Source organism: Melozone crissalis, unplaced genomic scaffold (genome assembly GCF_028551555.1).
Source record: "Melozone crissalis strain CALT ecotype California unplaced genomic scaffold, PUWL_Pcris_2 ptg000120l_1, whole genome shotgun sequence".
NCBI classification, from domain to species: Eukaryota; Metazoa; Chordata; class Aves; order Passeriformes; family Passerellidae; genus Melozone; species Melozone crissalis.
In genome coordinates, this window is record NW_026535896.1 from 809,392 (window position 1) to 836,306 (window position 26,915).

Consider the following 26,915-nt stretch of genomic DNA (forward strand, 5'->3'; position numbering starts at 1 on the left):
ACTTTGACTGACTTTAGGTGTCTACAAAGTGAAAGTTCAAACCGGTCTCAGTCATGAGATACTCTTTTAAATTCAGTGTAAAGAAATAAATATGTGCCTGAGTCAGTTGTCCTGAGCTATTTTAGATCCCTACCTTAAGATGAGGTGACTTTTTGCCTGGAAGTTCATTTCTCTGCAGACCTTAGAAGAGCACTTTATATATATATAGACCTCTAAACTGGGACATTTGTGTCCCTGCTCACTTCTTGGTAAAATTTTGCCCAATAAATTGTTCCTCCCCAGCACCCTTTGCATCCATCCCACGAGGGGCAGTTCTGAAACACTCAGGCCCAAGCACCTTGCAGGGTTTTCTGTTCTTGTCTCCCCTGTCAGACATGACCTGTGCTCCTGTTTTCCACAGCAGACTCCATCTCTGGAGAGAGCTGCAGCTCCTGGTGGCCAGAATAATTCCAGTGCTCAGTCCTCGGGGGGTGGGAGGCCATCCACACCTGGCTCCATGCCTCCCCCTGGCCCCTCTGAGTTTGCCACCCCTCGTGCTGAGGCTCTGAAACAGCCACTGGTGGGTCGCAGGTATGGGCTCCTCTTTGTTACCTGGTATTTTACATTTATTATATATTTTTATTTCTTTTTATTTATTTATATTTTATACTTTTGTATTATTTTAATATTATATCCTATTTTATATTCTGTATTTACTTATATTATTTTTATTATTTTATTATGTATCTATATCATATATATTGGTTATTTTTATATTAGAGTTCATATATTTTGTATTCTTATTTGTAATTTTTATTAGTTTTATTAAGTACTTATATTTGTTATTTTTATATTTGTGTTTATATATTTCTACTTTGTTTTTTTAAATTTTATTTTATTATGTATTTATATTTTATTTTAGTTTTACAGTAGAGTTTTATATTTTTATTTTTAATTTATTCATATTATTTATATTATTTATTTTATATTTATTTATTTATGTTATATTTTATGTGATTTTTACAGTAAAGTTTATATATTATTATGTATTTTATATTTATTTATATTATTATATATATCTTATAGTGTATATTTATTATGTTATAATTTTATATTATTTTTATATTATAGTCTATATCTTATTTTATATTTTTAATTTATTTATATTGTTTTACTTTATTTATTTATATTTTTATTACTTTATATTAGAGTTTATATATTTCTTGTCTTTTGTATTTTAATTTATTTCTATTATTTATTTTATTTATATATTTATATTTATTTATGTTGCTTTGCTGATCTTTTCTTTTGAGAGCGGTCTGAAACTCACGGGTGTTGCAGCATAATCTCATTATTAGATGTTGAGGAGGGGACAGATCTTCCCTCAGGGGTCTCATTGGGGCTTTCAGAGGGAGATGCCAGCTGCTGTCCCTTTGTGCCCTAGGGCAGCGTCCCTGAGCACCCTGGCCATCCTCACCTGTGTCCCTGTGTCCCTTTGTGCCCTAGGGCAGCGTCCCTGAGCACCCTGGCCATCCTCACCTGTGTCCCTGTGTCCCTTTGTGCCCTAGGGCAGCATCCCTGAGCACCCTGGCCATCCTCACCCCTGTCCCTGTGTCCCTTTGCGCCCTAGGGCAGCGTCCCTGAGCACCCTGGCCATCCTCACCCCTGTCCCTGTGTCCCTTTGCGCCCTAGGGCAGCGTCCCTGAGCACCCTGGCCATCCTCACCTCGGCGAGGAAGGCTCTGCAGGAGAGGTGCCAGCAGCGCAGCAGGAGCGTGGGCAGGAGCCTGTCAGCTTCCTCCGAGGCAGCAGCGGGCACAGCTGGCAGCCAGCAAGGTGAGAACTGCCCTGTCCCTGCTTTACACGGGCACAGCTGGCAGCCAGCAAGGTGGGGATTGCTCTCTGCATGGGCACACCTGGCACCAGCAAGGTGAGAACTGCCCTGCAGGGGCACAGCTGGCAGCCAGCAAGGTGGGGATTGCTCTGCAGGGGCACAGCTGGCAGCCAGCAAGGTGAGAACTGCCCTCTGCTCTGCACAGGCACAGCTGGCAGCAAGGTGGGAACTGCCCTGCCCTGGCTCTGCAGGCCCCAGGCAGAGCTGCAGTGCATTCCAAATCTGACTCAGTCCCTTCTTGTTCTCAGTCTCCTTCCAAAGCCTGAACCAACAATCCAGTGGAGGAACCGTGGCTGTGGTGGGGAGAGCAATCAGCACCCCAGAGGGTGAGTAGGAACTGGCGGTGCCATTACAATACAGTAAATCTTCTGTGCTGAATATTCTAATTCTCACTAACCAATCTAGTACAAGATACAAATCCTACAGCATTTACACACAGCCTATAAGAATCATTACATTGCCATACTGTGCTACATTTTAAACCCTAAAAACTCCTCTTTGGGCCCCTTCTGCCAAGCTGTAGGGTCTGCTCTGACCCTTGGGCCTGTCTGCAAGCAGAGGGTGTTGTTCCATCAAAAGGGGATCACCTTCAGCCGGCCACACCATTGTTTTCCAGTTGTTCAGTAACTGAGGTATCTCAAAGCTTGCTTTCATTTCAATCTCACTTATAGTTTCCATATTCTCAAAATCTTTTGCCAGACAATCATATCGATAAGGCTCTTCTGTTTCATCTTCCCCAACAATGGCTGTGGATTATTTATTTATCTAAGTGCTTGTAGGAAGGAAGAGCCCTCCTGAAACGAAGGGATGAGAAAACTGAAACTGTGAAACTGAAAAGTACAGTGCAGTGTCTCCATGTGCATCTCATAGGCTCAGTGCAGGAGGGAATTTATTTTGGGATGCTGAGATAACAGTGCCCTTTGTTCCCTCCTTGGCTCTGGGGTGCTGAAGAGGAAGGTGGTTGTGCTTCCTCAGCCCAGAGGTGTGGCAGTGCCCCTCACACACTGCAGAGCCCTGAGCAACCACTGGAAAATCTGATCCTGCCCTTCCTTCCCCGTGTGCTGGGCTGCACTTGTTGCCTCAATGTTTCTCTTTGCCTGAGCAATTAGCAAAAGAAAATAAAAGCGGGGTTTTGTGCAAGAAGTGTTTTTAGAGAGCAGGATTCTTTGAGTGCTGTGGTCTCCTGGAAGCTTGCACGGCTGTTGCTCTTAAAGCACCATATGGTGAAAAAGGAGGGAAAATGTTAATCTGCAGTGGTGTTGGAGCTGAATTCCTGCTTTGCTTGGAGGCAGCATGTGTCCTTCAGCAGGGAGACAAACTGTACAGAGCAGGAGCATCACTTCAGTCAGCGTGTGTTGAGCCATCTGTATGGCGGCACAGGCTGACAGACAACCAGAATAAAACATTTTATTCCTCTGCTGTATCATTCTGAGACTGCTGGAGACGCAGTTCTTTGTAAACAGGTTTGTACTTGAGAAGTTGGGAGCAGCTGTCCCCTCTTGCTGCCTCCTTCAGCTGTTCTGGCTGTGTTCTCTCCCTTCCCTTCTGGCTTTGGGGCTCCTCAGCTCCTGCTTTGTGCTTTGGGAGCAGCTTCAGTGAGCTGGGTTTGTATATAAACACATTTATATACAAATATATACACATTTATGTACAAATGTGAGGGGGGATTGTATATAAACACATTTCACACTTCAAGGAAGCCCTACTTCCCCCCTTTTCCCCCCATTTTTTCCCATTTCTTTTCTACTTAATCTTTACCATTTCTTTCTCTTTCTTCCCTATAAATGTTTCCTTACCACCCCCATTTTTTTCCCATTTCTTTTCTATTTAATCTTCACCATTTCTTTCCCTTCCTTCCCCATGAATGTTTCCTTACCAAGGTAATTTTTTCAGGCCCACACTGCACAGAGTCACTGGCACAGTCCTGGGAGATGCAGGGCAGAGTTAAGGCAGATGGATCAAGTTTGATTTCTGCTCTAAGCTTCAGTGATTCCCTTCTAGGACAGGGCAGGAGTTACAGAGCAAACCCAGCTCAGCTGTGAAGTTTCCAATTCCTGCCCTATAAAGCACTTCCTACCTTAATTCCTTGTGAAAGGTTCTGGGAAACACGAGCATAAAACAGAGCGTTGAGTTAAGTAAAATCTGAATATTGTGACATCTCTCCATGAGATAAATGACAGGAAAGAGACAGCTGACAACCAGGGCCTATTCAGGCAAGCTAAATTCTACCTAGCTCCCCTGTCAAGTGATTCCTCTTGTCTGGCTGCTCCTCACTGAGTGGCTCTTGAGGGCCTTTGGCGGTTTTCAGATTCTGCCTTGAGGAAGAGGAGCAGCTGCTCTGGGTGGGATGAGCTGCTGGGAGGGATGGCTGTGCCAGGCAGGGCAGGGGGCACAGCACCAAGGTGCCACCCTGATTGCCCCCAGCCAGGGGGGCTGTGAGGGTGGCATTTGGGATGATGTGCCCATCACACTCAGCACAGGGGTTTGGGGCTGGCATTTGGGGTGCCCATCACAGCACAGGGGTTTGAGGCTGTGTTTTGGGGGTGATGTGCCCATCACACTCAACACAGAGGTTTGGGGCTGGGATTAGGGGGTGATGTGCCCATCACAGCACAGGGGTTTGGGGCTGGCATTTGGGGTGATGTGCCAGCACACTCAGCACAGGGGTTTGGGGCTGGCATTTGGGGGTGATGTGCCCAGCACACTCAGCACAGGGGTTTGGGGCTGGATGGGAGACCCTGAGGTCTGTGAGGAAGAGATAGATCTGTGTGTTTGCAATTAACTGGATTTACTTACTCTGTGACACTTGAGTATGGCACAGCAGCGTGCCTTGCCCTCTGGCTGTGTCACAGGCTGCTAATATGTGATTATTTTTTTTTTATTTTATTTCCAGAGACCATGAGTGAGTTGACTTTTGGTGCTGGGGTCAGCTACATCAGCCCGATGCACACACCCCATTCAGCTCCAGGCAAGTCACCTCTGGCACTCTTATTTGAGGGGGAGGGGGAAATGAAACCAACCCCAAATGACCAAACTCTGTGGCATTTTGTAAAATACGAAAACATCTGTATTGTTTGCAGTGAAGAAAGAGGCTGAGGATGGGCCAAGGGATATCATCTGTTTGACATCGCCGGAGAAACCGTGAGTGCAGCATGGGGCTGGGGCTGGCACTGCTGGGAGAAACAGGGGCTGGGGCAGGCACTGCAAGGAGAAACAGAGGGGCTGGGGCAGGCAGGGAGAGGGGCTGGAACAGGCACTGCAGGGAGAAAGAGAGAGAAGGGCTGGAAGAGGCACTGCTGGCAGGCAGAAACACTGGAGCAGCTACTGCATGCAGGGAAAGGGGCTGGAGCTGGCACTGCAGGCAGAAGCACTGGAGCAGGCACTGCAGGAATAAAGAAAGGTTGGAACATCCACTGCAGGCAGAGGGGCTGGAGCAGGAACTGCAGGCAGGGAGAGCTGCTGGAGCACTCACTGCTGGCAGAGAGGGACCAGAGCAGGCTGAGAGAGAGAGAAGCTGGAGCAGCCACTTCAGGCAGAAAGAGAGGATGGAACAGGCAGAGAGAGAGGGGCTGGAGCAGCCACTGCAGGCAGGGAGGAGCTGGAGCAGCCACTGCTAGGAGAGAGAGGGGATGAAACAGGCACTAAAGGCAGAGAAGTTGGAGCAGGCACTGTAGGCAGAAAGAGAGGCTGGAAGATCCACTGCAGGCAGAAACACTGGACTACTGCAGGCAGAGAGAGAGAGGCTGGGACAGGCATTGCTGGCAGAGAGAGAGGCTGGAGCAGTCACTGCAGGCAGGCAGAGAGGGGCTGGAAGATCCAGTGCAGGCAGGCAGAAACACTGGAGCAGGCACTGCAGGCAGGGAGAGGGGCTGGAGCAGGCAGAGAAGGGCTGGAGCAGCCACTGTAGGAATAAAGAAAGGCTGGAACATCCACTGCAGGCAGAGAGAGAGAAGCTGGAGCAGGCACTGCAGGCCAAAAGAAACACTGGAGCAGCCACTGTAGAGAAAGAGAGGGGCTGGAGCAGACACTGCTGGCAAAGAGGGGCTGAAACAGCCACTGCAGGCAGAGAGAGAAGCCAGAGCAGGCACTGCAGGCAGAAAGAGGAGCTGGTACACTCACTGCAGGGAGAGAGAGGAGCTGGAGCAACCAGTGCAGGGAGAGAGAGGTTGGAGCAGGAAGAGAGAGGGGCTCTAGCAGGCAGAAGGAGAATGGAACAGGCAGAGAGAGGGGCTGGAGCAGCCACTGCAGGCAGGGACAGGCTGGAAGATCCATTGCAGGCAGAGAGGGGCTGGAGCAGTCACTGCAAGCAGAAAGAGGGGCTGGAACACTCACTGCACGCAGAGAGAGAGGGGCTGGAGCAGGCAGAAAGAGGATGGAACAGGCACAGAGGGGCTGGAAGATCCACTGCAGGCAGAGAGAGGGGCTGGAGCAGCCACTGCTCGGAGAGAGAGGGCTGGAACAGGCAGGGAGAGAGGCTGGAGCAGGCACTGCAGAAGGGCTGGCCGAGGGTTTGGACATGCAGGGCTGTTCTCCTTCCTTCCCGCAGCCCCTGCCGGCCCAGGGAGTGGAAGGTGGAGTCCCCAGCCCGGAGGAGCGGCCAGGCGGGGCCCCTGCGGCGCTCCCAGCGCAGAAACCCCCCGAGGGCAGACACCTGAGAGCGGCACACTGAGCTGCGCACAGCCACCAGCCTCCTGAACTGCCCCTGCGATTGGAAACGGCTGTGGACGCTCATCCTGCCCTGTCTGCTCCGAGCTGGCTGCCCCCAGAGCTGCACACACCCACCAGGCTCCTGAACTGCCCCTGCGATTGGAAACGGCTCTGAACGCTCATCCTGCCCTGTCTGCTCTCCCCAGAGCTGCCCTGGAGATGGGCAAAGCCTGCACAGCACAGGGATGGGTTCAAAGTGCTGCTCTTCACACTGCAGGGCTCAGAGCTGCAGAGTGACAGGAGGGTGGCTTTTCACTCTCTGGATGTGTAATTTGTCCATTTGGAAAAGTAAGGGCATAATGTCACCACGAGCTTGGCAATAAATTCATTTATCACAGCTTGCAGGGCAGTGAGTTTGCTCACCCAGTCCCTCATTGTCCCTCTCGGTTTTATAATAGAGTTGCTTTAATTCGAAAAAAGGTGAAACAGCTTGTCACTGCCACACCCCTAAATCTGGTAATTGCACGCTACATCACCTCTTATTTGTTGTGCAAACTCCTGTGTGTATGAACAGCCTTAATGTTCTTTTTATATGGAATATTTCCATTCTTGAACTGTGTTATTTCCAACTATTAGCATTTGATGAAAATAAATGGTTGCAGAATTAATTCCACCCACGGCGTCTCCCCTTTTCTTCAGCTGACAGAAAAATTATTTTATTTTTTTTCCCCTGTAGATTTCTACAGCTTCTCAGTCTCTTCTACCACATCATTGGTATCTTGGGCCCTCAGTTCAATTAATGTTGGCCCAGCAGCTTTTAAATAGAGGCTTTGACTTGGCTGCAAGCAGGGTATGAGTGACTCAGACAAGGTGGGTAAGTGCCTTGTTTATCACAAATATCCTGGGTAAATCTGACCCTTCCTGAGTCTCCCTGATGGCCACGTGCACCTCACTGAAGTTTTCCTGGTTTTAGCTTTTATCACAGAGCTCATGGCCTAGATTTCATTGAAACCTGGAGCTGGGATCTGTTTTATTCCTGCTGGTTTGCCCAAGTCAGACACCAGCCCCAGGCACGGAGCAGGGTTTGCTGCAGGAGTGGAAACAGAGGCACTTTGCTCCTGCACTGGAATCCCAACATTTGCCTCCACTTTCCCTACTCTCTTTTGAAGATCAGAGAAGCCTTCAAGTGAGGTTAAACTTTATTCCCAAAATCAAAGTCAGAGAACAGAGGATGTATGGAATGGCTTTGGCTGAAGCTATGGCCAAACCATTTATTTCTGTCCCTTCTGTCCTGCCTTCAGCTATTATTTAACCACTCTGAAGGGTAAATTTGGATTGTTTATTTCCTGCTTTTAGTTTTGTCCTCGAGCAGTGTCTGAGATGAGCCCTGTGAGTTTTAACCTGTCTTCTCTAGAAAAGAACCAGGAGCAAATGTCCAAGAATAAACTGATAAACAGCCCTGGACTTTGTCACCTCCATCCACTGAGAGTGCTCTGACAGGAGAGACTTTCCCTCATTTCACTGAATTGAAAACAGGAGCTTCCCATAATTTGGCTGCTTGAAAACCACCACCAAGCCCAAACAAAAACCCCTACAAGAACGCTTTATAGCCTGGTATTTATGTAAAACATTCTTGGCAAAGTTAAAAGGTAATACATTAGTACAAACCTGAATATTATTCACAATGATACAATGAATTCATCCATCAGCTCTCACGAGCTGGGTAGGGGAAGGATCCTCTCCCCTTTCTCTCGTTAGAGATGCCACTGTGCATTTTAGAACTGGGGGAAAAATAATAAAATGAAGTTTGGATTCCTAGCTCTGCTGGTTTGCAGATTGTGCTCCCAGAGCTACCCTGGTCCAACCCTTTCCTCTCTCTCCTTTATTGAGGTACCCTGAAAGCAGCACAGAGGAGCAGTGGGATGCAGAGGAATGTCAGAGCAATTAGAGGCAGCAATCAGCACCGGGTGGTTGGATGAAGAGCTGGCATTAAGAAGGTAACCAGGGAGAAGCTGCAGGATATTGGTGATGGGTGAGTTACACAGAGAACACCCGGCTGGGGCTGCCCCATTGTTGCCTTTGCTTCCCCTGGCAAAGGGACAGGTGGCAATGCTTTGTTGGGGTGGAACAAATGCAGCAATGGCATGTCCAGCGAGGGCTCCAGGAGACAAAGCAGAGTAAAGCAGTACACGAAAAAAATAACACTGACAGTCCAAATTGTCAAGTATCCAAAATACTGTGTACAGGAAAAAGTTAAGACAACTCAATTCATATTGGAAATACAAGAACACTAAATTCTGCTACATTAAAAAACTTCCTAAACCACAGCACAGTCCTAGTGTTGCATCCACATCTTGCAGCCTGGTCTCACCCAATGCTGTTCAACACTATCAACGTGGATATTTTGGGAAACAAAATATTCCCCATCAATTCTCTCTAAAGCCAAGAGAACCAAATTTGGTTGGTTTTGCTTCTTCCTTTTTTCTTTTTTTTCCTTTACCATCTAGAGAAGAATTTCATCTGACACTGTAAAAGTGCTTTTGTGTTGAGCTTTTGCTTTCCCAAGCCCAGAAACAGTGGCCTTGGCCATGTGGTTTAACCCTGCCAAGCTGCTGTAGCTGTCACACTGTGTTAGTGCTTTAGGGAACTTGCAGAGGGGCAGCAAACACTGAAGTCACTCTGTCACCTCTTTGGAACTGAGTCCAAAAGCCATCCTGGCTATTTCTTGCAATGACAAAAACAAAGCTGGTCACTGGCAAGAAATTTTTTTTTTTTTTCATATAAAAAAGTTGATAGCTCCTGCCATAAATTTACAAAAACTATCCCTGAGTGACTCTGTTCTGTGTCTGGTAAGACCTCTTGTGACAAGGAAATGGCTGAAGCTGGCTGAAGAGGAAAGAGATGCTGTTCCACCTGCAGCTTTTTGTTACACTTTGCACTAATACTGATATGCTCTGACAGTGCCACACTATAGCAACGTGTGAGCTCCTCTCCTGTAGCTTCAACAGTAAAAAAATAGCTCCGTTACTCAAACGCTGCTGGCATCACATATTTACACTTTTAAATAGAAATGTTACCTTTTTCTGAAGTAATCAAAATAGATCTTTGCAAAAAATTTAGAAGGCTGGGGGGGGTTTTACAAAATAAACGGAGAAGGTAAAAAAAGCTGGAGGAATCTCTCAGTACCTTTTATGGCAATCTCAGCCCAGGAAATTATTTGGCTTTAATTTTCCTGAAAGGGATGTCTTAGCAGTGGCTCCCTGCCTCCCCTGTAAGCCTCTTTGCCCACGGAAGGACACAGGAGCCAAGCCTGCTTTGTGCAGATTAGAACCAGGGGTTACCTGGGTGCAGGGAGCACAGGCACTGCCCTGCCCCTGTCCAACAAAGCATTTGGGGATTTACACAGGGCTGAGGGCATTAGTGGTGGTTTCACTGTCGCTGGTGGCTGGGCACCTGAGCACAAGACAATCACAGATGTGGAAAAGTCACCAGCCAGGCCTGGGCAATGCATTCTTGGGAGGAAATCCCCCAAATTCATTCTTTGAAGTCCATCTACTGCTGTGTCAGCACCCTTTTTTTGTGTCTACTGGTAACACATTGCTGCTCATCTATTACAGGTTTACCTAATGCTGTGCCCCTGCTGGGTTTGCACGTTGTGGCCGTGGCCCTGCAGCACAAAGAGAAGGCAATTCCACAAACTTCACACAGCCCAGTCTCTTGGGAAGGACTGAAAGCCTTCCTCAGTCCAAGGACAGGTTGGGGTGATCCTGTTGGTATCTCCAGAGGCAGGGGAGACGCGAGTCAGGCAGTGAGGAGTTACTTTAAACTTTGGCAAAGAAAAAAAAGATATACAGATAGCTAGCTATCGAGTTCTTGTGTGTTCCAAACTCTTCCAAGCGCACTTAATTCATCTTTTGCTCTTGCTTTGAGTTCCTGGAGGAGGTATTTTCACACTTGCTTTTGCTGGTTTGCGATCTCCTTTTGGCGTCTTAGATGACAAACGAAGACTTGTGTCTGAAGTCGCCCTGCAAGGAAACAGTTTGGGATGTAGGAAGGATTCAGCAGCTTTCCAGGCCCCCAAAAGGTGGATCCAAGCTGTGTAACCATGCCCAGGCAGCTCCCATTTCCCATGGGAAGGAGAGGGAGGCACCAGTTCCCCTCACACACCAAGGCGTGGCAGGGATGTTCTCATTCCCTCACTGATATCTCTGCTAACGGGAGAGGCTTTTTCTGCTCTTAAGCTCAGTGATCTACTCAAATCCCAAAATACAAATTCTCTCCTAAAAGCATCACGTCCTGCCCACTTAATCCAATGAAACTCATCCTAAGGGGGGGGGTCAGGCCACGAGATAACTCGGAGCAGAGCTGCCTCTGATAGCTCCTGGCATCAGTCACTTCAGGCAGCTTCAACTCCTCATCATTTCTAAGGAAATGACTCAGCCCTCACCCTTCTGTTTTCCCTCTGTTCCCCAGCCCTGCTGAGGAGGGGAGCCCACTCTCACAATGCCTGTGGGCCCTCCCAGCTCCCCGTCCTCTGCCCACCCTCTTCCTCTGCTGCCAGGGATGGGAATGCAAAGCGTTTGTTGGTACCTCATCATCTGTCCGGATATAGTTAACGCCATCAGGCTTTGCTGGAGTCTTGTAGCTGAAAGAAAGGGGGAAGAAAAATCTCATTTCTGGGACAGGAAGACTGCAGGGTTTTGGAGGGGAGGTGCTGGGGAAGACGGAAATGAGGAGGAGGAGCTGAGTGAGAAGCAAGCAGAGAGAAACCCAGTTTGTTTCTCAAATGAGATATCTGTGTTTATTCCATCGTTTACCATGACTGGGATTTTGTCTAAATTCCCCTTCAGCACAGGGCGAGAAGATTGCTGTGTGTTTCCCTAAAACTCTGCAAAGAGATAAACTGATTCTTTCCTGGGCTTTGCTGCTTTGGTGTCTGTCACTGCCTTTCTGTGCCTCCTGCTCTGCTTCCTGTGGCAATTATAAAGTTCATTTTAATCCTTCACTGCCAGAAGCCTTCAGCATTTTTCTTAGTTACAAGGAAGCACCACTTGTTTGCAATCCCACAGGAACTCAGGATTTATACAAGACTGTCAAGTCCAGTGTATGCCAACCCTCAGCTGCATTTAAATGGCATATTTAGAGCTTTTTTTCTGAAAAACAAACGAAACCAATGAGAAAAACAAGACAGGACTTGTGCTGAAAAGCAACATTTAGCACAGAACAAATCTATCTGGTGAGAATCTTGGCTTTGCATATATTATCTCCTCTCCAGACTCTGTAAGGACATCGAGGCTTGTCTCTGATGCTAATGCTGTTGTTTTTAACATTTTCATCTGCGCTCCAGAACGGCTGTTTTTCATCCCAAATTTAGGTCCTCACAACTAGTGAGACTTTCTGTGGAGAGCCTGCTCTGCTGCATCCATTCCCTATGCATGTCCTGATGCTTCAGACTAATTAGGCAGCGAGCTGAGATCATTAAACCACGGCCCTCGTTATTCCAACAGCACAGGGGCTGCTGGACAAACACCTGCAGGCATTTAATTGTGCTGGGCCCCCTTTCCATGCAGAGGATGAGGGTGGATACCAGAGCACAGCTCTCGTCCACACCACAATTCTCCCTTAGGAAAATGCCATCCATTCCTGGGAGTGTCCAAGGCCAGGCTGGATGGAGCTCTGAGCAGCCTGGTCTGGTGAAAAGTGTCCCTGTCCACGGCTGGATGGTCTTTAAGGTGCCCATTCACTCTGGGATTCTCTGATGATTCCATGAAATAAACCTGGATGCTGCAGGGTTTTGCAGCTGGGCATTGGGTGCCCCAGGGACTGGCTTGGCGTGAGGACTTTGGTGGGGAATTAGGCACTGAAATTCCTTTTAGCCACTAATTTTTGGCACCCTTCAGACTCCTCCACGCTACCTGAGGGTGCAGGGAGTTGTCCAAGAAGCCCAGCTTACCTTTCCCCACTCTCTTTGCCATTTGCAAAGTATCCCCTTCTGTAGGCACAGCAGATCCCAAAAGTGATGAGCACCAGGACTGCAAGGACCACCAGGACTCCCCCGATTATCCCACCAATATTGAGATCATCTGCCAAAGAGAGACACCAGCTCAGTGTTTCTTCAGGGCAGCAGCCACATTCCAGCTTCACACACACTAAAATGCCATCTCTCATTTTAAGCAATAGTTCACAGGAACTAGTGAGTCCCTGACTTCAAGATTAAATCTGCTCACAATCTGACGTTTCCCTGCATTTTCAGATTATTTTTATCTCCTTATCTTTGGGGCTATGAGAAAGCAGGGAAGACTTAAGGCTGTAGGATGTCCCCCCCCCAATCCTGATGGTGATGGCAATTTACTTATGGTGATAAATCAGGCAGCATTGATGAAAACTGTACAGAGAGCCACTCACAGACTTCCATCTCCTGCTCCTCACACTTGGCAAAGCCAGCCTCGTTTGTTGCTATGCAGGAGTAACGCCCTGTGTCACCTTTGTGCACTGCATGGAAAACCTGGAGAGGGAAAAGGGACAGAGGGAAGGGATGTGACATGAGAAACAAGGCACTGTGAGGGTATAAAAATGTGTATAAACATGCATCTCTGCTAAGATCTTCTCCCATCAATCCTCCCTCTCCCAGCTCGCCCAGACCCTGGCACACCTCACCCTCTTCAAATTATTCATTCCTTGAAAGCCAGGCAATGTTTTTGTGAATTTACAAGCAGCTTTAAAGATAACCTGTCCAGGTAAACAAGTGTTGATCAGGTGTGTCGGGGCATTACCAGAGTGCCTGTGGCAGGGTTCAGGGTGTAGGAGGAGTTGTGGGGTTTGGATTTGCTGTCGGCTGACAGGGGTTCGCTGTTGCGGTACCAGCTGTAGGTGGACTTGGGGAAACCTTCGTTCTCATGGCAGTGAAGAGAGGCTGACTTGCCTACAGGGACAGCTTTAGGCACAGAGCATCTGGGAGTCATGGGTTTCACTGTGGGGAGACACAAACCAGGTGAGTCGCACTGAAATTCTCTGCTCTCTTAGGCAAAACCATCCAAACTCCATTATTCCCAGCTGGTTTTAAACCTCCCAGAGTGGCACTGTTTGGAGATGCCCACAGCCCTTTGTGCTCCTCTTGCAGTGGCTGTGGGTTTGTGTCCTAGATTGCCAAGCAAACTGTATTTTATTTTATTTTATTTTATTTTATTTTATTTTATTTTATTCTGTTATTCTGTTATTCTGTTATTCTATTGTACTCTACATAGAGTTGTGCTCTATTTACCATCTGTATGGCAGCTGTCTTCTGTTCAGTGGGCAGTTTTCCTTATCTCTTCTACACCCACTCCTCCCTCTGGGGAGACATCTGCTGATAACAGCTATTGAATGTCACTGCATGGCTGATAAGAACTACAGCATCCCATTGGGAGATGTGAGCCCAGAGGGAGGAGCCAAGCATTCCTACCTGGATATAATCTGGAGACTCTGGAACACCAGCCAAGCATTCCTGCCTGGATATAATCTGGAGATTCTGGAACACCAGCCAAGCATTCCTGCCTGGATATAATCTGGAGATTCTGGAACACCAGCCAAGCATTCCTACCTGGATATAATCTGGAGATTCTGGAACACCAGCACGGCTTCTCCACTGGGTTCCCCAGAGGAACAGCAGCTGCCTCTTCCCCTGGATCTTCAGAGGAAGAGACTGCACCTTTCTCCAGGATCCCTGCTCCAGCAGAACCAGCCCTGACACTGCAGGAGGGCTGAGCCACAATTCCAATGGGACTGCTGCCCACAGCCTGACCCACAGGGTGTGTTCTGACTCTGTCAGTGTTGGTTTCGTTACTGCATTGTTTATTTTATCCTTTTATTTCCTTCCCTAATAAAGAACTGTTATTTCCTGCTCCCATTTTTTTTGCTCGAGAGCCCCTTAACTTAAAATTTATAAAATTTGGAGAGAGAGGGTTTACATTTTCCATTTCAGGGGAGGCTCCTGCCTTCCTCAGCAGACACCTGTCTGTTCAAACCGAGCCAGGGAATAATGGGAAGTTTTTGATGGTTGGTACCTTGGACTGTGAGCTGGATGTTGATCTCGTCGATGGTTTTGGTGTCAGAGGGCGCGGCCACCTCGCAGCGGTACGTGGCCGTGTCCATCCTCGTGGTGTTCTTGATCACCAGGGATGTCCTGCTCAGGATCTCTGCCCGAGTCGCAAAGTCTCCTGACACACAGGAAAGAGAGAGAAAACCAGCAGGGGAATCAAGATTAATGACTCAAGACTGAAAACCAGGCTCGTTTTGGGTGTATAAATTAAGTGGTTGTTCTCAGACTCTTTTCCAGAGTCAAAGGAACTCGATGCTTGAAAACCCCAAAGGAAACCAAAGCTGCCAACCATGTAAGAGGATGAACTGGAAAGCATCACTCCAAACCTCAAAAACTGTGGCAAAATCGAACTTCCAAGACAGCCTCAGGCCTTGCCTTCTTTGGGAGATACATTTGGATGTGGCTCTTGGTCCCATGTGAAGTGCTGGAGTAATTCCAAATGGAGTCAAGCCCTCCTGGCACTGGAGTTCTCCTGTCAAGCCAGTGAGGCTGCTCCAATGCTCCCAGGATGCTGCAGATCCCTGTGCAGCCTCAGCAGAGAGCAGTGGCGGCTGGACACACAGAGCCCTGCTGGGGTGCAGATGGAGCCCTCAGATGTTCTATGGAAAGCCTGGAGAGATCAGTGCCTGCTCCTGAGAGCTCAGACACCCAATGACCATGGGACCCCCAGAAGGGAAGCTGCATCATTCCTTTCTGACCCCAGAAAATACCTCCTAAGGAGGATCTCACTCCAGCTCCCTGTGTCTCCCTACTGTGAGCTGTCAGTAATGAGGCAGGGAGGGAAAAACATCCTGCTCCCTCTCCATCCTGCACTTCAACTGCTCCAGAAGAAAGCAGCCGGCCAGCCAGAGCTCCTGCCTCTCACAGGCTTGTTTGTTCCCCATTGTGCTGTTTCTGAAAGCTGTTTTGGAAATCTGAGAACAAGGAATCTTCATACCCTGCATTTTGTTGCCAAAAAACACGTAAGAGGTTTCTCCATTCCGGATTTTCTTCCACTCGATTCTGGGATCTGGCGTCACCGTGGATTTAATGATGCAGGACAACTCCACACCTAGCAGGAGAAATGGAGGCAATCCAGATTAATAGGAAGCAGCTGTGTTTTCGCTCTGCTCTGAGCACTCTCACTCAGTGTTTTATTAGGAGATGCTGCCCACAAAGCAGAGCCTTCCCTTTCATCTGCCTCACAAACAGAAACGCTGCTGGGTTCCAGGAGCTATTGGAAGATGGATTTTGGCCAGCAAAAATAATAGCCCAGCAGATATCAGCTATGGAGAGAAATGAACACCCTGTTCTCTGCAGGCTGGGGCTCATGGCAAACAAAACCTTTAGTCAGAGTGAGCCCTCAGCCCTGTCCTGCTGCTGAGCAGAGCCACACCATGAGCCGGGGTGCAGCATGAGCCTGGGCAGTGCCTGGGGATGGGCTGGGACAGCAGCTCCTGGGGATAAACCTGTCACAGACATCTTCTTATGAAAAATCTTTTTTTTTAGGATTTTTCCTCCTGAGAAGCTGAGAAGCCTCAGGAGCAAAATGTAAACTATGGTTAACTGCTGCTGTGGAATGCAACAGGTAGATCTTTGATTGGCTTATCTTAGATGTTTATAATTATTAGCTAATCACAGCTCAGATAGCTTGGACAGAGTCTGAGACAGCTACTTTTGTTATAATTTTTTCTTTTTTATTCTTAACCTAGCTAGCTTTCTGATGAAACTTTTTCTTTCATTCTTTTAGTATAGTTTTAATGTAATATATATTACAAAATAATAAATCAAGTTTTTTGAAACATAAAGTCAGATCTTAGTCTTTTCTTTCAACCTGAGACCCCTGTGAACATCATCACATAAACCCAGCCAGCCCTGTCCCCTTTGCAGCTGGACCTGGCACCCCATCTCTGAGAGAAGCCTTCCCAGTGTCCCAGGCATGTCTGTAGGAGAGCCAAGAGAAAATATCGGAGACATCTTTTTATGGAAAATCCTTTCCTGAGGATTTTTCCTCCTGAGAAGCTGAGAGGCCTCAGGAACAAAATGTAAACAATGGTTATCTGCTGCTGTGGAATGCAACAGGTGCATCTGTGATTGGTCTCATGTGGTTGTTTCTAATTAATGGCCAATCACAGCCCAGCTGGCTCGGACAGAGAGCCTGAGCCACAAACCTTTGTTATCATTCCTTCATATTCTATTCTTAGCCAGCCTTCTGATGAAACCTTTTCTTCCATTCTTTTAGTATAGTTTTAATGCAATATATATAATAAAATAATAAATCGAGCCTTCTGAAACATGGAGTCAGATCCTCATCTCTTCCCTCATCCAAGAACCCCTGTGAACACGGTCACAAGAAAATATATATTTCTCTCTCTGTGTATTAATTGCATTATTTTGCTTCTCTTGGGACCCAGTTCAAAAAAGCACTTAGGCAGAGACTTTGCAATGCCAGTGGCTTGCAGAGGACCTCAATAAACCATTTAAAACAGGGAGATACAGCCACATTCTCAGGCACTCCTCTGAATCCCTGGCTCTCGTAGTCCTGAGGAACCAGTGAGCAACGAGCCAAATCTTCCTGCGTTGTTTGGCCTGATGCAGCACAGGCAGCACTCACTTTGGAATTCCTGCACCACGGGCTTGGTGTTGCTGGATGTCAGCTCCACAGCCAAGAGTCTGCAGCCTGCAAAAACAAACAGAAGGTAATAAGAAATAGCACAGCTCATAAGTCACCCAGCTAGGAGCAGGCTGCCTGCTGAGAAACCCTCCTGGCCAGCTCTGAGGAGTGACTTCCCCAGACAAAACCTCTTCCTGCCTACCAGCACAGCTCCAACAGGACTGAGCTTATTTAGGAGTTTGTGGTGTAAATACAGGAAAATATAATTGTTGGAAGTAGCAATTAAAGAGGAGGATTAACATAATGGCACAAAGGCAGTGCCAGCACGAGCCATTTCCTTGTGCTTGTTTAGATGGGAAAGGAACTGTGGCTAATGCAGGAGTGAAAGTTTTATTTTGAAAATTCACTTGAAGGTCAGAAGACAGGAAGCAGACCAGTCTCCTGAGATCTGGAGTTCCTGGGAGATGGAATGGGCCAGGCCTGGCCTCCAGCAAAAAATGCTGATTACACTGGCAAATACTGCAAGTGTGGTAATGTAAAATGTGAGTAAATCACAAAAGGACTGTGATTCAGGAGAAAACAGCTCAGCTCTTTGGGCAGAGCCCCAGCTAGACCCACACTGGGGAGGAAGCTCAGCCATGCAACGCTGTGAGGCTCCTTACAACACAAACTTGCTTGTTCCCTTCCTGCCCTGAGCACTAATTCCCAATTAATCCAGCCAGCTTCCCTCTTTTGCATGTTCCTTTAGCTTGAAAAATCTGCCTTCTGTGTCCCTTCTGCTGCGCACCCCACCAGAGCAGGCATCAACAGCAGTCACGCTCTGCTGGATGCCAAATTCACCAACAACTCTCCAGAGCGAGAGGGAAACAAGCAGGGATTTCCCTGGGAGAGGAGAGTGAGGCAGACAGGATATTCTGGAGCTGGGTTTTCTGGTTTTCCTTCTCTCATGGTGTCACCAAACCAGGCTCCAAAACCCTCCAGGAGGAGGTTCCATGCTACAGTCAAAATAATCAAAATAATACAAAATATTCAGCTGCAGGGCCTGCCGTGCTCACATGAGCAGCTCTGCTGTGACAAATCCCATCACAAGTTGGTGGAAATCTAAGGGAGATGCCCACTGAGCTCGCTGGGCATTGATCAAACAGCAGCTTAAAAATGATGGAAAACCCTGCCTCAGGGATATGGGATGTGGCTGAAGACTAAGAGTAAAAAGCCATAACAATCATGGATGGAAAGCAGAAAACGGAGATGTGGAGAAAGAAATGATCTCCAGCATCATGACCCAGCTGGCAATTCCTGTGCTGGCTTTCAGGGGGAAAAGCTTTTGGGCATGGACAACATCTCTGATGGAGTGGCAAGGCAGCAGCCTGAGAAACACCCAAGAGCTGCAAAGTCACTCCCACTCAAAGCCTGAGGGCCTCCAACACCTAAACCCCTTCCAGCAATGCTGAAATGTTCCCTGCTGGTTCCTGTTAAACGCTGATGCTTTCCTGGTGCCCCAAAGACCACCAGGGAGAGCTGGAGTTTGGCAGGGCTCAGAAAGCTGCCTTTGTGTCCAAAATCATCGCTTCTCACACAAAAGCCACCAGCTGATGCTAACTAATGGCTGGCCCAGGCAGAACTGCACCTAGCAGGACTTTTCCACCCTTCCCCCTCTGCACTGGAGACGGTCATGCAGCATTTGGGAGAAATCCAACACTGAGCTGAGCTGACAGAGCTCTGCACTGTGGCTCTCTCCAGGCAGGAGCTGGTCTAAGCAGTAATTTCTGCAAGCCTGTGTTGAAGCAGAGTCCATTTTCATGAGAGTTGCTGCTTCCAGACCTACCCCCTGAAAGCAGGGAATTGTGCCAGGCAATGCCAATGCTTTCCCTGCCCTCTTTTTATCACGGAATTATGGACTGATCTGGGTTGGAAGAGACCTTAAAGACCCTCCAGTCCCACCCCTGCCATGGCAGGAACACTTTCCACTATCCCAGGGTGCTCCAGCCTGGCCTTGAACACTTCCAGAGATCCAGAGGCACTCTGTGCCAGGGCCTTCCCACCCTCCCAGGCAGGAATTTGCCCTAATATCCAATCTGTGCTGTCAGCTAAATCCATTCCCCCTTGTCCTGACACTCTGTGCTCTGGTAAAAGGGGATTTTTAAAGTCCCCTGATCCTCCAGGTGCTCTGTGTGGGGCTCCCATCCTCGGGAGCATGAACAGATTCCACTGATCCTAGCAAACCCCAGCGAATGGGAAGCTGCTCTAATCCCCCAAAGACAAGGCATAATTTTGGGAAAATCCTTTTGGAATCTTCAGACATGTTTCCAACAGCACTGAAACATAGCATTTGAGTGCCTCTGCTGTGAGATTGCTGCTTCTGGAACCAAGAACTGAACTGAGAGCCCAGGCCTGAGCACTCAGCTGATGCTGGCTGGCCTCCTGCTCTGGACCAGGTTTAGTTCTGTTTCAGATTCCTGCTCGCACAATATCTTTTTCTGGAAAAATGCTGTCCCATCAAACAGACAGGGCAACAGTCCTACATCTGCTGCAGTTAGAAAATCTGTTCAGCTGAAGGTGGGGATAACAAAACCACAGAGCTGTGTAGCTCTGAGGGAGTTTTGGCTCTGGAAATACACACTCCAGGCCAGTGGGACTCCATCAGATTCCAGCCCTATCTCATTTCTCACTAACTGCTCACAGCAGGCTTTTTCTCACCCACTAAACACAAGAGATTCAGGTCTATCCCTCGGGCACAAAGCAGGATGGCAACAAATTTTAGACAGAAGCTGAGTCCTTGGAGACTGTGTGAGAGGTTCTGACATTATTACATGTATTGACCGTGGGCAGCGATCAATGTGGCTGCTTAAATCACTGCTAAGGCAGATTTATTCCTCTCTGTGTGGCAGAATACTGCAAGCAGCATGTTCTAAATTAAAAGAAGGTGACAGCAAAGCCAAACAAAAACCTGAGCTGACCATACAGACTGTACAGCAAGAGAAGAATGCCTTTCTAGAACCTTGCTCTGCTGGCAAGAGTTGTTTGTTTGTTTTGTTTTGTATTAAGTCATCATTAGTGCTTAATAATCTTCTAAAAGGTGTTGCTTTAGGCTCCTTCCAGCCCAGCCAAACAAGCAGCAAAGGGTTTGTGTTATATAAATCTCACTTCAAAGGCCCCAGCAGCCGGGGTTTGGAGAACAGCTGGAATTGCATTCCCTGTCCATGTGTGTCACAGCACATTCCCTGTCCATGTGTGCCACATCCCTGGATTCCCACCAGATCCATATGTGCTGCAGCTCCCAGCTCCTACTGGGTCTCCATAGGCTGCAGAACCCCAAATCCTACCAGATCTGTATGTTCTACCCCTCTGAGTACCTACCAGCTCTCTGTGTGCTGCAGACTCAGCCAGACATATGGTTGAATCCCAAATGTCATCAGTTCTCCAAAATAGAATCCAGGACAAGCCACTGAAGTCTATAGCATATTCTTATGGCACTTTTTTTTTCTTTTTCAGCTAAAGAGATCCAGCCCATGCTTGTTACTGTGACTCATGGTATCTGAATCATTTTAAAATGCTATACTGAAGGAAAAAAAGCAGCTTTATAGGCGACTCTGTGTGTTAAATCTCCTTTCTACTGTTCAAAGCCAAGCCTGACCTTCCATCTCCTTCCATCCTGATGTCTTTTTGAAAGCTCTAGGCAGAAATTTGAAGAGGAGGTGAGGTATTGTGTTATAGGGAAAGTGAGAGGATGACCAGGAGAGAGTTTGGAGAAGTTGCTGGCAGCATCCTGAGCTGCAGCCTCGCTCGATGCTATCTGATACAGTAATTTTAGTGAATGCACTGTCAGGCACAGGCAGTACAAAACCACGCAGCTGCATTTAAACACCTGCCCACCAAAGCAACAAAAATATTCCCTGCTCGAGGTATCCATCATCACCAAGCCCTTGCTGGATTTGCAATTCAAAGCGTGCCTAACCCACGTGGGAATGCTGTGATTAGCCACACGCCTTGTTAAGCACCTCTGCCTTCTGGGTGGGTACTCGGCGCAGCAGGAGTGAGTGAGATGTTATGAGGTGTTATAACATGTTAGCTGAGCCCTCTGCAGGTCAGCAGCCTCAGGGCTGCACGTCTGGAGGTGCCCCTGGAGCATCCATCCATGGATCCATCCGTCCATTGTCCATCCATCCATGGATCCATCCATGGATCGATCCGTCCATCCATCCATCCATCCATCCATCATCCATCCATCCATCATCCATCCATCCATCCATCCATCCATCATCCATCCTTGTGTCCATCCATCCCTCCATCCATCATCCATCCATCCATCCATCCATAGATCCATCCATCCATCCATCCATCCATCATCCATCCATCCATCCCTCCATCCATCATCCATCCATCCATCCCTCCATCCATCCCTCCATCCATCATCCATCCATCCGTCCATCCATCCATCCATCCATCCATCATCCATCCATCCATGGGTCCATCCATCCATTGTCCATCCATCCATGGATCCATCCATGGATCGATCTGTCCATCACCCATCCATCCATCCCTCATCCATCCCTCATCCATCCATCCATCCATCCATCCACTCATCCATCCATCACCCATCCATCCATCATCCATCCATCCATCCATCCCTCCATCCCTCCATCCAGGGGAGCTGGGCAGGACAGCCAGGCTGACCCAGGGCTGGCCCTGCCTCTCAGGGGTGGATATGCAGCAGGGAGGAAGCTGCCTGGGAAATGGGTGGGAAACCTGCAGAGGAGCCATGCAGAGCTGAACTGGGTAAAACAAGGAGAGGGGAGGCTGCATTCCTGCCTCAGCTTACTTTGAGGAAATCACCATAAGCCCTTTCAGGAGCTTCTGCCCATCTGCCTGGAAACATCCATCCTTTTGTCTCCCAGTGCTGCAGGCTCTTTATCCCCCCTCCTCTCTATTCCCAGCGCGTCCCGTTGCAATTCCACAATCAGACTGGTGCCAGGTGGTGCAGGACAGACAACGCAGCAGCGTGGCACAGCAATCAGACACCACGGTGCCTCAGGCACTGTTTGGTGAAGTTTTTTGGGGCTTTCTTTGTTCAAATGTCACTTCAGGAACAGCAAATGTACTTGTGACAAATAAAGACTGGATTTGTAAAGGGTGAATAAATGTTTTGTAGCACTCAGTCTTCACTTCCACTCCTTTCCTTCACCCCAGGGAGCTGGTGCTGTGTTTGCTCTGGCCCCTCAGTGTCAGGCTGAAAGCCCTGGGGGCTGATAGGAGGGAGCAGGCAGGTGATGGGCCGTGTTTGCCCAGTGACCCGAGCCAGCCATGTGCCTTTTTTAACTCCATTTTTCCGTGGCACCTCCCCGAGCTCAGCCTTGACTCGGGGGTGGGCTGCCCTGCTGGAGAACAATGTCAATGTGCAGCCAGAGATTAGTGAACAAAAGCTTAGGAGTGTCTCCGTTCAAATTAAGTAACAGATGGACCTGGTCTGTGTGGGAGCTGATAACAGTTATAAAAAGGCCATCACCAGACTGTGGCCAGCCCACCCTGGAAAAAACCCACTCAGTCGTAAATCCTCTGTGCTGTTATAGCTGCTTGTGCGAGTGAGGCTTTATTTTTACCAGCTATCATCAACCAGCATGCCTTATTTTAACATGCATGGCTTTTACTGCTCAGCTAAAAGGGTGCCAGCTCCCCGACAGACACCTCCCAGCAGAGATGGGCAGGGAGCACCAGGCAGAATTAACCCAGAGGAGGGAAACGCAGCCTTGCAGAGCAGCCTTGGCATCCACGGGGCTCTGGGCTTTGCTCCTCTCTCAGGGAGCTCACTGGTGGCACTCTCCTGGTGGGGAGGGGTCTCTGGTGGTCCCAGCAGCAGCAGGACCCCACAGGATGGAGCTCTGTGGAACACCACGGGGTGTTTGCATTCATCCAGAGGTGTAAGAACTTGGGATTTTGCCCTTAATTCACTTTCTTCCTCCTCAGCAGTACAGAAGGTGAGGAGATGCCTGACTTCAAACAGGGTACGTGCAGTTCTGGAATGAAATCTTAACCTGTTTAAAGCTCCTGATTTAAATCTCCTGACTTAAACTGGGACCTTAAAGACCTGACTGCATTTGCTGCAGAGAGGGCTCATTAGCACCCAGGCCATGTACACAGGCTTTTCTCTTCATTTTCTTTTTCTTTTCCAGTTTTTTCTTTCCTCCTCCTTCTTTTCTTCTTTGTTTTTATTTCCTTTTTTTTTCTTTTTCCTTTTGGACAGGAGGATTTACTGTTCCACCTCCTAACCAGGCAGCAAAGCACACCCACCCCGAGGAGTGGAACAGGTTGCTCCCAAGGAGATTTGGAACCCTCTTAGGTCAAAAGCCTCTCTGCAAAGCAGCTTTTTCTGCAGCCAAAACTCCTCCTGTCTCCCAGGCAGGCAGGGAAGCAGAGGTGTTGTCTGGTAAGACCACACAGAGCTCTCTGATGGTTTCCCCCAGCCTGGTTTCATCACTCTGGGCCGCAGCTGCAGACAGGCTGTCTCAAAGCACCATCTGATCAGGGCTCCTGCAGCTCAGGGTTTCACAACCTCTGCTTGCTGTGGCATTGCAGCGTGGGCAGAGATGGTGTGTTAAGGCCCTGCAGAACACCACCTCCACAGAAACGACCCTATTTTATTAAAATTGGGTTTCCTCTGTCCCAACAGGCACCAGCCCCACAAAGGGACCCTCACTCAGCTGGCAGCAAGGAGGAGATGGACATTTACACTCCACTTAATACCCTGCAGATGGGGCTGTATAAACCTTGCCCAACATCTTAATCTGGGCCTAGCTCTCCTGTTCTCCCAAGCTCATCCCCTGGGCTCTGGCTCCTCTCCTGGAGAGGACTGGCTGTACGTGCAATATTTGTGTGCATGACTAATACTCAATACTTAAAGAGATTAGGATGGGAGCACCACGGGCTCGGGAGCTTCCAGCATGTCAGACTGCATCTCTTTCTGGAATATACTTCAGGCCAACTTCACTCAGAGAGGGGATGGAAAGAGTTGGAATTTGCCCCTCAAAATCAGGGATGAAGAGTAGTGGAGAGGGAACAAAAGGAAATATGAACGGAAAAGCTGTTACTACCCTTCCCTGCATTCCTGAATTGCTTCTTCCTTCCCAACAAACCTGAGGCTGAAATGAAAGTCCTATTTTCCTTGTGTGAGCAACAGGGAATAGGGCATGGAGCTTCTGCCAGGGGATTAAGTCCTGCCCAGACCATTTCTTTGCCTTGCTGGTGGCCTGTGGGGTCAACCCCTCAGAGATGCTTTGGGCTTCCAGTTGGGCTGAGTCTCCAGGAGGGAAAACCAGGGGCAGGTGGCTCTGAGGCAGGAGAGCTTCTCCTTACAGCTGCACCAAGGTTTTGGAGGAGAAATCCCTGATCACTCGACCAGGAATGCACTGAACCAGCCAGGATGTGCTCAGTGCTGGTCTTGCCATTTCATTAACAAATGGGCAGCCTAATTACACCTTCAAATTGGGCTGGCTCACAGCCAACATGGAGATGAGGGGACCCCAGGAGGGCAGCTCATCCCCACCTCTGTTTAGGGCATGAAAACCCCAGAGATGCAGCTGGCCAGGCCCCTGGCACCCTGAGGAAGCTGAGGGTCTCCTGTGCAGCTTCCCCTCATCATTTCCATCCACCCAAGTGCTGTACATTCCTCTGCTGAGCCTCAGTCCCTGCACATTCAGCGTGCCCTGCGCTCAGTAAGGATGTACAGTTCCAGTTCACTGGAGGAAAAAAACGAGGAATGGAAATCCCAGGAAGAGCAAAGGCACACGCTATCTCAGGCAGCAGCGGATGTGCCTCTCTGTGACCTGTTTACCAGATGAGAATGCCTTGCAGCAGCAAATCCCAGGAACAGAGATGGTGAGCACTGGAGAGCAGCGGGAACTTTTGCACAGGGCAGATTTGAAACCAACCCTTCCTGCCTATTCCCACTTGCCTTCCATTGTTTCCTCAGCCAGCCCTAGGAGCTGCCATGCAGGCACATCCTACGTTATTTCTCACTTCAGCAAGTCCCCTTCCTCCCCAAAGTGGCAGATGCTGGTACCAAATTAGTGCAAAGTGGGAGGCAACCAGCAGATAAGTACCACAAAAGCCAGGGGCAATGGTGTTCCTGCTGTCCTCTCCCTTCCTCCTTGCAGGACTCTCCTGACAGATGCTGAGGGCTGAAATCCAGGGCAGAGTGGGGTCAGTGAGATGTGACAGGGATCCGTGGCCGGTGTCAGGGAGAGGGAATGAACTGCAATGGGAAAAGGGGCAAGTTCCTTTATTTTTGGCTCGTGTGGGAATTTGACTCAAGGATTGCTGAGGATCTCAGAAGCCACGGTGACGTTTTCCAGGCTGAGCGCCAGCCGAGGCACAGACTTGATCTCAGCAGGTATTTGACTTCCCTGGGAGCTGGGATGCTTGCTACCTGCCTGACCCTGCCTTTTGATGAGGACACACATCTCAGGAGCTGCCTGCAATGCAAAGACAGGAAATAAGCGGATATGCTATCAGCACCAGGCTTTGCAGTGCTCCTTAGTGTCTGGCTGTGTCCCAACCATCAATACAGAGACTTGCAGGGGTTTAGCCTATAATCCTCTATTCCTCTGTCTGTGACTCTAATCTCCTGATCCTCCCTTCTCCTCCAGCCTAGAGCTTGACCAGCAAAACACGGATCCGAGGTTCTGCTTATTGAAGACCAACCATGTCATCTTCCTGTGGAAAATGGGAGTTGGGGAGAGAGCAGCAGCCATCCGAGCCAAGAGCCAGGAGTAGGCTGGGGAAGGGAACAGGAGAGGGCGTGAGCAAGCACACAGAGAAATCATTTATGACAAGACTGAAAGCAGCTCTCATTTTAAGAACATTTCCTCCAATTTTACAGTGTAATTTTTGCCTTTTTTTTCCCTTCCCCGCGCGCGTATAATTCCAGCCCCGGGTACAAACCGCGATTGTGTCGCTAACGCAGCACGAAACACGCACAAATAAACGCTGCAGGAGCCTGCCGCAGGCACCCAGGGAACATCCCCAGCTGCCTGTGAGCACACCAAGAGCGCACAGAGATCCCTGTGCCGTCATTCCAGGCGGCAGAGCTGGGGCCGGCCTCCGCCAGGCTGCTTTGAAGCTTTGCAGAGAATCCGTCAGAACAAAGGACGCAGCCCCACGAGGGGGGAAAGGCACTCGGCAAGCCCAGAGATGCGATTTTAAGGGCAGCCCTGGATCATAGGAGCAGATCTGAAAAGACCTGCCTTGTTAACATCAGCCTGAGCAAGCACAGGCTGCCAACCTGCGCGGGGAGAAGCGCCGCAGGCTTCAGGGGAGATTATTTTCTTAGGAAGTGCACCGGGGAATTAAAGGGAGCCCAAGTGAAGTCACAGACAGATAAAGATGAAAAGCGTGACACACAGAGCTATTAGGAAGATGCCAGCATAAATGAGCAGGGGGAGAGGGAAGGGAGTAATGCTGTGTCAGAGCAAAGAGGACAAAACCCATCCTGGCTCGGCCCAGCCTGGATTCCTGAGCAAGGCCTTGGCACAGAGGGGTTAAAAGATTACTTGTCCTGGGGGAGTTGAATTAGCCACATATCTGGGAACCAACTTCTCCCAGACCCTGCCTTGTTTTTCTCCTCAAACATCATCTGCTGCTATTTTTAGCAGAGAATTTTCTCAGCCGAGTGCTCCCAGTGGAGCTCTGGTCTGGGGCCCTTTTCCCAGGGAGACACAGACACAGCAGCACGTG

General features: G+C 48.8%; 2 protein-coding genes across 3 annotated transcripts in view; one reads left to right on the top strand and one right to left on the bottom strand.

The window, feature by feature from the left end:
• NCAPD3 (non-SMC condensin II complex subunit D3) overlaps positions 1–6,605 on the top strand; it is a 40,564-nt gene extending 33,959 nt beyond the window's left edge. Inside the window, exons 30-35 of one of the 2 annotated variants that reach the window (XM_054292849.1) lie at positions 401–570; positions 1,672–1,814; positions 2,121–2,198; positions 4,766–4,840; positions 4,953–5,013; positions 6,419–6,605. In XM_054292849.1, coding sequence (XP_054148824.1) covers positions 401–570; positions 1,672–1,814; positions 2,121–2,198; positions 4,766–4,840; positions 4,953–5,013; positions 6,419–6,527 — 636 coding nt within the window. In that variant the 3' untranslated portion in view covers positions 6,528–6,605. Of the gene's footprint in view, positions 1–400; positions 571–1,423; positions 1,533–1,671; positions 1,815–2,120; positions 2,199–4,765; positions 4,841–4,952; positions 5,014–6,418 lie in introns of those variants that run through there. The other variant, XM_054292848.1, reaches the window with a different exon arrangement.
• A 205-nt stretch (positions 6,606–6,810) lies between these two features.
• The window catches only part of JAM3 (junctional adhesion molecule 3), a 37,889-nt gene continuing 17,784 nt past the window's right edge, over positions 6,811–26,915 (bottom strand). The window contains exons 2-9 of the mRNA XM_054292852.1: positions 17,190–17,255; positions 15,534–15,647; positions 14,562–14,714; positions 13,293–13,489; positions 12,925–13,024; positions 12,473–12,602; positions 11,110–11,164; positions 6,811–10,544 (exon numbers count right to left, since the gene is read on the bottom strand). Coding sequence (XP_054148827.1) covers positions 10,509–10,544; positions 11,110–11,164; positions 12,473–12,602; positions 12,925–13,024; positions 13,293–13,489; positions 14,562–14,714; positions 15,534–15,647; positions 17,190–17,255 — 851 coding nt within the window. The 3' untranslated portion in view covers positions 6,811–10,508. The remainder of the gene's footprint in view (positions 10,545–11,109; positions 11,165–12,472; positions 12,603–12,924; positions 13,025–13,292; positions 13,490–14,561; positions 14,715–15,533; positions 15,648–17,189; positions 17,256–26,915) is intronic.